This window comes from Rhipicephalus sanguineus, chromosome 7 (genome assembly GCF_013339695.2).
Source record: "Rhipicephalus sanguineus isolate Rsan-2018 chromosome 7, BIME_Rsan_1.4, whole genome shotgun sequence".
NCBI lineage: Eukaryota > Metazoa > Arthropoda > Arachnida > Ixodida > Ixodidae > Rhipicephalus > Rhipicephalus sanguineus.
Window position 1 is genome coordinate 7,332 of NC_051182.1, and position 7,490 is coordinate 14,821.

The window sequence follows — 7,490 nt, forward strand, 5'->3', positions numbered from 1 at the left end:
GTCACTCAATTTACATTATATAGAACAACGCTCGGGTAACGTACGGTTGCTCACCCATACAATACCCAGAGCTTCGCCCACTCGTCATGATTCACTTCGTGAAGATGCGTGGACTTTTTTTTTTTCTGATCCTCGACACTACGTGCATGTCAGAACTTAAATATGGCGGTCAGCCGGGCTTGCTGATGCCAAGACGTACTACAACAAACAGTGCGAATACGAGACGGAGACTAGCCGAAATAAAACGTGCAGACACGATGTCGAGTGTTAGAAATTGAACGGAAGCAGAAATGGCAGAGAAGAGCAAAACTTGGACCAGGGGCGAATCCAAGGTGGGGGGGGGGGTTCCATCCCCCCAAATGTTTTCAGTTTTGCTTGCGTATATATACACGCACACATACAAACGCACGCACGAACATACATAAAGTATGGTTGAACCCTCCCCACCGCCCCCGAAAAAAAATTCTGGCTACGCTCCTGACTTGGACGATCTTCACTGTTGGTGTCTTTGTTGCACTTATTACTGACGCCGTCGAATTCCATCGTACTGCAAGCCCTGATTGGTTGGTAGGGTGCTTACGTCACTTCCAATTGTCTATAACGCTAAAAGACCGGAATTTGACGACATGCTTAACATGCCGAATACAGAACAATACGTTTCCTGTATGTACCCGTTCTGCAACGAAAATGAACTCATGAGGGGGATAATGGGCTAATAATCCATTGCAAGCACGCTTGTCTTATGGTTCTTGATCCATCAAGCGATCATTATCAATATAATGACATGACTTTTCATGTTTCTGAGAAGCAGGGCATTCAATTGGAACTTTCTCTGCGGTGCAGCTATAGGTCTTTGTTTAAATGTTTCCGTCTGCTATCTTTAGAAGCAGCAGTGCTAAGAACATAAATAGGAAATCCTCCGTCAATTATCAACCTATATTTAAGGAAATCGTTATGATCGTTACAGTTTCTACATCCCGATTACAGTTTTATTTATTCCTTAGATTCAAACATCTGCGTCTCAATGGTAAAAATGAGACATTTTCTTCGCTTACCCGTCCCTGGTTTCCCTCATGGAACTTATAAAAGTATATCCCAATCGTTGATTATGTACGTCTAGATTCCTGACCAGTGCTACTTGGTAGATGTACCCCACCGCCACTGTGCTCATCGTCATCGTCAACAAGCGCGCGTGACACGCTTGTGCACGGGCCACGCGCGCTGGAACGCGCAAGGGCAGTCCTCGAACCCTAACGCAGGAAATAGTCGCGTCCTGTTACCCGACACCATGGATCCCCAAGATCCAGGAGACCCACCCGCCAGACGTCTACCTTGCATCGAGAGCCACAACGGTCATCAAGAAGGACAAGCGCCATCAGTTGGCTACGCTGCGGCGTCTGGCACGACCCCGTCACCAGCCCAGCCAGAGAAGAGGTCCGATGGCAAAGACCACAGAGCTGAGAAACCGAGGCAAGCTTCATCGACACGTGGTGACTCAGCACTAGCCCGTACCACCGCACCGCCATTGACCACCGTACTTCTGCCCGGTCATCGACCGGAGCAGAAGCAGTTGTTGGGAATATGGGACGTCGAGAAGGCAAGCCCATCAAAACACAAGCCCCCAGAGTGCTTCACAAGCTTGGATCCTAGCTTGCGCCGGGTCCGGCAGGTTGACTCGAAGACCCCAACGTGTGTCGACGCTGCCCTACCGACGGTCTCTGGAGGCGGCGACAAGGCCAACTCCACGACGCTACTCCTAGATGCTTTTTCCTCCTCTGTGAGAGCCGAAGCAGAGACGGCGTTGACACCGGAAGCGGAGAAGACGTCGAGAAGAAAAGCGGAACATACCGAGCCGCCCAGACAGCGGCGACCGCTGGTAGAGCCGTCGCGGAAGACATCGTCTGTCGTGTCAACCAGAAGGCCCTCTCAAGGTGCACCAGTCCTGAAGACCAGAGAAGGCGAGTCGACGGGAAAACTGGAAATGACGTGCGGTCGTGACAGCGGGAAGCGACTCGGTACGTCGTCTACGGTGAAGTCGGAAGTCGATGATCGCGCAAGGACGTCGCTTCTACACAGCGTCTCGTCCAGGGTAGGCACGCTTCTCGGCAAGATACTTGGAATGTCCTCGTCCGGGCAGATGCCAAAGCCAGAATTTTCCCGCCTCGAAGACGCCACTGGGATAGGTGAATCTAGTCGGAAACGAAAGCCTCACAGCTACGTATCGAGGCATACAGGACGTGGCACCGGAGTTGTCAGTAAGGTTCTACCAGGAGCGAAAGAAAGCTTGCTTGTTCAACCAGCCGTGCAGAGTTCCTCCAGAAGAAGCCCTTGGAACGTCGCCATCGAACCCGTCGCTGCGCGAGAGGAGCAGCCACGAAAGTCTCAAGGTGTCAGAGAAGGCGTGGCGACGGACCGAGAAAAAGCGCAACAAGAAACTGGCATTTTCAAAGTTCGATCCATTGTTCCAGCCGACAGTACCGCGACAGAGCTTTCGTCCACTGGCTTTCCACTTGCAGATGGTCACGGGGACGTTCAGAGACAGCGTCGTCAACGAACTCTACCACCTCCTGGCAGCATTCAGGGCAGCAAAGCTGCGATTCCGCACTTCCAAGCAGTGGCAGTAGTGACTACCGCTCACGAGAGTCCCGAGAGACGAGGTCACGGCAAGAAGAAATCGAAAGAAAGAAAGCACCGTAAAGGTCATCGGCGAGACGACGGCGACGCAACGGCAGGGAAGTCGAAGTCCTCCAGCAGCGGCAGGGGCAAGAGACAAGACCGCGAGCGAGGTCGACAGGGAGACAAGAAACCCAGCTCCCGTGCATCCAATGGAAGAAAGAGGAAACGCAAGAAGGACGACAAGACGGAGGACGCCGCCGATATTCTCGATGAGCCGACTCAACCCACGGCTGAATCGACGTACGAGGTCGGCAATCATCAGGGATCCCGCGAGTTCAGCTTCGAGATCGCAATGGTGCCCTACACTCACGGCACCCTGCCTCGCCCCGAGTTGACGCGGCCCAGCAAGCACCTGTTGGGCTCCGAACAGTGGCGTGAGTCGCCGGCGAGTCGCGCCCGTGGATACGACAGCCCGAGGTCCCCCCGCAGCGTTGAAGCCGCCTCTCCCGCGTCGCCGCCGTCCCCCGGGTCACCTACGTCTCCTTTGTCGCCTGCGTCGCCTGACAGGAGGGCGTCCCCCGCCCATGGCGACGACACAAGTCCCCTCATAGATCAAGAGACGAGATCGGAGCAAAAGGCTCGCCCCGGAAGGGACGATTCCCCGAGTCGAACTGGGGAGTCGAAGAAAAAGGCGCACGAGAAGACGTCGCACCGGAAGTTGATGTCGAAGCGTAGGGGCCATCGGTCAAAGTCTAAACGCAGCGCGAAACACGGGCATGGCAGGAAGGGCAAACGATCTCGCCATGGAGAGCTGCACGAAGGCAAAGAATCATCACCGCCAGCAGAGACCAGCGCTTCTAGTCCAGCGAAAGAGTCGCACGAGAAGACATCACACAGAAAGTCAAGGTCCAAGCGTAGCCACAAGCTCAAGTCGAAGCACGGCTCCAAACATGGCTCGAAGCACAAGCACCATGACTCAGAGCATGGCTCGGAGCACCGACGCCATGGCTCGAAGCACAGACACCATGGCTTAGAGCATGGATCAGAGCATCGGCACCATGGTGCGAAGCACAGACACCATGGCTCAGAGCATGGCTCGGAGCATCGACACCATGGCTCAGAGCATGGCTCGGAGCATCGACGCCATGGCTCAGAGCATGGCTCAGAGCATCGACACCATGGCGCGAAGCACAGGCACCATGACACAGAGCATGGCTCGAAACATCGACACCATGGCTCAGAGCATGGCTCAGAGCATCGACACCATGGCGCGAAGCACAGACACCATGGCTCAGAGCATAGTTCAGAGCATCGACACCATGGTTCGAAGCACAGACACCATGGCACAGGGCATAGCTTGGAGCATCGACACCGTGACTCGCAGCACATACACCATGGCTCAGAGCATGGCTCAGGGCATCGACACCATGGCTCAGAGCATGGCTCGGAGCATCGACACCATGGTTCGGAGCACAGACACCATGAGCACAGACACCATGGTTCAGAGCATGGCTCAGAGCATGGCTCGGAGCATAGATATCATGGCTCAGAACACGGACACCATGGCTTGGAGCATCGACACCATGCACCAGAGCATGGCTCGGAGCAGCAGACACACCACGGGTCGGAGCATCGACGCCACGATTCAAAGCGCAGGCACCACAGGAGTGGGGAAAGATTGCACAGCAGTCGGGAATCTGGCAAGAGAAGGTCGGGTGAACACAGCAAAAAAAGACACGTAAGGCACAGGCGCAAGAAGAAATACACTCCGAAAGGCGCTCCAGCGCGCGGCGACGGTACGGGACCTTACATGTTCGAATGGCGTACCTCCGATATCCCTAGCGTCGCGGGCGTGGAGCTTAAATGGAGCACAGCGCAGCTCCACGACTTGAGCGGTCCGTCTTCGCCGCACGAATGCTACGGAGCGGGAAAACACGCGGCTGACTGGGCACCGTTTACATCCGCGCATAAGCAAGAGGAAGCCGCCTGGAGAGGGGCGGGAGAGCGCTCGCCGGTCGTCTCGTCAACGACGTCGAGCCCGACGGCAATGTCATCTGACTTTTCAGGTCACGGGGCTCACGAAAGAGATCACCGATCACCGAGGCGGAGACATAAGAAACACGGACGCTCCTCTTCGAGAAGACGAAGAGCGAAGAGTCGCCACCACGGGAAGAGAGAAAGCAGGGGTCGAAAGAGCCGCGGGAGTGAAAAACACCTCGAAAGCCGACGGAGACATCGATCGGACCACGGAGAACGCAATGGCCACAAGCACCACCACCACAGGCACGGAAGCAAACGAAAGCACGGAAAAGAGGGCCCATCGAGCCCTCGTGGAGTGGCCAGTCCAGGGAGCCCGACTGGTGCAGTGAGTCCAACGACCGACACGATGTCGCGTTCCCCGGAGTACACGCACGACGCACACAGGGAGAAGCGTTCGCCGAGCGCCAAATCTCGCCACCGGGGAAAGAAGGGCAAAGGAGACGGATCACCAAGGCGAAGCCACAGCTCGAGGAGGTCGAAGAAAAGGAGGAGCCGGTCCAAGAGTCGGAAGTCCAGGAGCAAAAAATTCGGAGGTGACGACTCCCTAAGCCCCGCAGCGAGCTCCGAGGTTTCGAGCGGATCGCGAAAGTCCCGGAGGAGGAAGTCCAGAAAGAGGCACAAGCCGCGAAGGAGTCGAGGAAGCAAGCGATCTCGCGAAGGCCGGTCCAGAATCAAGTCGAAGGAGGGCCGCGACAAGACTGGAGGAGGAGATCTGGTCGGGCGCGGCAGCAAAAGCCCCGACCAGAAATCTCCCGAAGGCACGATAACTGTCGAGAAACGATCGAAGTCAAGGGCAAGCAAGAGATCCGGCAGCAGGCGCGGCAAAAGCAGGAAAAGACACGGGAAAGGGAGGAGAAAAGACAAGTCTAGAAGCAAGAGCAGCAGGAAGTCCAGAAGTTCGGGAAGGAGCCCCGAAGTTAGCGGAAGTCCGAAACGTAGCCAGGAGAGCGTAAGCCCCGAAAGGCGATCAGAGACGAGGGCGTCGAAGGGGTCCAAGAGAAGCGGCCGGTCTAGAAGCAGGGATGGAAGGAAATCCGGAAGCGGAAGCAGCAGAAAATCCAAAAGCAGCCGACACTCGAGGCGCAAGCACGGCAGGCATTCCAGGCACGGAAGGCGTCGGAAGCGACGCAGAGGCAAACGTAGGGGGAAAAGCCGATCGCCCCGGAGCAGTGGCAGGCAATCGAGATCCCGTGCAAAAAGGAGGCGACGCAGAAAGCACGGCAAGAGGCACAGGACGTCGAGGAAGAGGTCGCATTCCACCAGGGCCTCGAGGGAGCGACGGCTGCATGGTGCCAAGAAAGCGACCGAACAGGTGGGCTACGCTGGCGGCTACACGTCCTTCTGTTTGGCTTTGGCCATCTTCGCCATCCTGGTACTGATTGTCTGCGCGCTCGCCGCATACTACGCCTGCGTCATCAAATCGAAATCAAATGCCACTTCGACCGCCACGAGCGAGGGCACCGGTCACACAGGTTCCAGCAGATCTACCAGAAAGCACCGGACGCGGCGTACGCCCCGGAGCACGACCAAGCCACTGGAGCCTTACTACTGCACGTCCGGCTACTGCAAGCGAGAAGGTCAATATATAGGCGCCCTTCTCAGCGCCACCACGAGTCCATGCGACGACTTTTACGAGCACGTCTGCGCCACCTGGGTGTCCCAACATCCGGAGCGTTCGACGTTCACGGGATCCCTCGTCTCCCAGGACACCATGATTCAAATGGCGCTGACGCGCCATTTGTTGGACCAGCTCAAGGGCGCCAGGAGTGGACCGGATGTAGGAGTGGCGGCGGAGCTGCACAGCGACTGCATCGACCGGATCGGGAGCATTCCACCGGCCGTGGATAGCCTGGGGAGTCTGTTCGCCAAGTGGTCCATTGTATCCTGGCCCCGCGGCGATACGCTGCACGACGGCGAGGTGGCTGTGTGGCGCTTCGCGGCCGAACTGGCGCGCGACCTCGACCTGGCGACGATAGCGCGAGTCGGCGTCAGCGTCAATCCGGACAACCTGGACGAGACCGTGGTGACGCTCGAAATGCCTCGCTTTCTCCTGTCCGAAGCGGACCCCGCGAAGGGCGACGCGGCCGAGCTCTTCAAGCGAGCCGTCGGCGAAGTCGTGGGCGAGCTGAAAGCGTCGGTAGCCGGAGACTTTGCGCAGCGACTCTTCACAGTGCGATCCGCTTTCGCGATCGTGAAGACCCCGAGTCGCAACGGTGAAGACGAGCTGGTCGTCCGATTCGGCAAACTGAGCGAGGGACTACGCGAATTCCTGACCGTCCTGCTGTCCAACGTGCCCAGACGGCTGACGAGCGAGACCAACGTACTCCTCCGGTCGGCAGCGTACTTTCAACGAGACGTACACGGCGTCCTGCGCTCTTTCCCGCTCGAGGACACCGTCAACTATTTCGGCTTCCTCGTGATCGTTCGCCTCGCGCCCTTCCTGTCTCACGACATGCGAAGCCTGCGCAACCTTTTCGCGGACAGCGTCCTCGGCCACACGGTCGGCGAAGTCGCGGCTGACACGCCTCTACTCTGCGCCTGGCTCGTAGATCGGGTGCTACCGGACTGCGTCGCCAAGGCCATCGGCAGGTGGCGCCACTCCGCGGGCCGCGACGTCGTCACGCGGGAGTGGCTCGACCAGCTGGAGATGGTGTTCCTGAAGCACGTCACTGACCTGCCCTGGATCGGCGAGCTGTCGGCGCTCCTGGTACGCTACAGGCTCAAGAGGCGAGCGACCATTCAGGTCGGCCCCTCTACGAAACTGGACTGCGCTCGCGGCCTGAGACCCACTGGATCAAACCCTCTCCTGGTCTTCTGGAACGTCTCCAAGCAGA

The 7,490-nt window shown here is 57.5% G+C and overlaps 1 protein-coding gene across 1 annotated transcript; it reads left to right on the forward strand.

Moving 5' to 3' along the window:
- The first annotated feature begins 1,288 nt into the window (after positions 1-1,288).
- Positions 1,289-3,650, forward strand: LOC119400546 (mucin-12-like). Its single transcript, XM_037667606.1, has 2 exons — positions 1,289-3,347; positions 3,400-3,650. The coding sequence occupies exons 1-2, from the start codon at positions 1,289-1,291 to the stop codon at positions 3,648-3,650; spliced, it is 2,310 nt and encodes a 769-aa protein (XP_037523534.1).
- Positions 3,651-7,490: the final 3,840 nt, after the last annotated feature.

Excerpts from the sequence above, each read along its gene's own strand:
- LOC119400546 (XM_037667606.1), top strand. The coding sequence starts at position 1,289 with ATGGATCCCCAAGATCCAGGAGACCCACCCGCCAGACGTCTACCTTGC. Across the intron at positions 3,348-3,399 it reads CCGGAAGTTGATGTCGAAGC|GAAGGGCAAACGATCTCGCC; the intron begins GTAGGGGCCATC and ends CGGGCATGGCAG.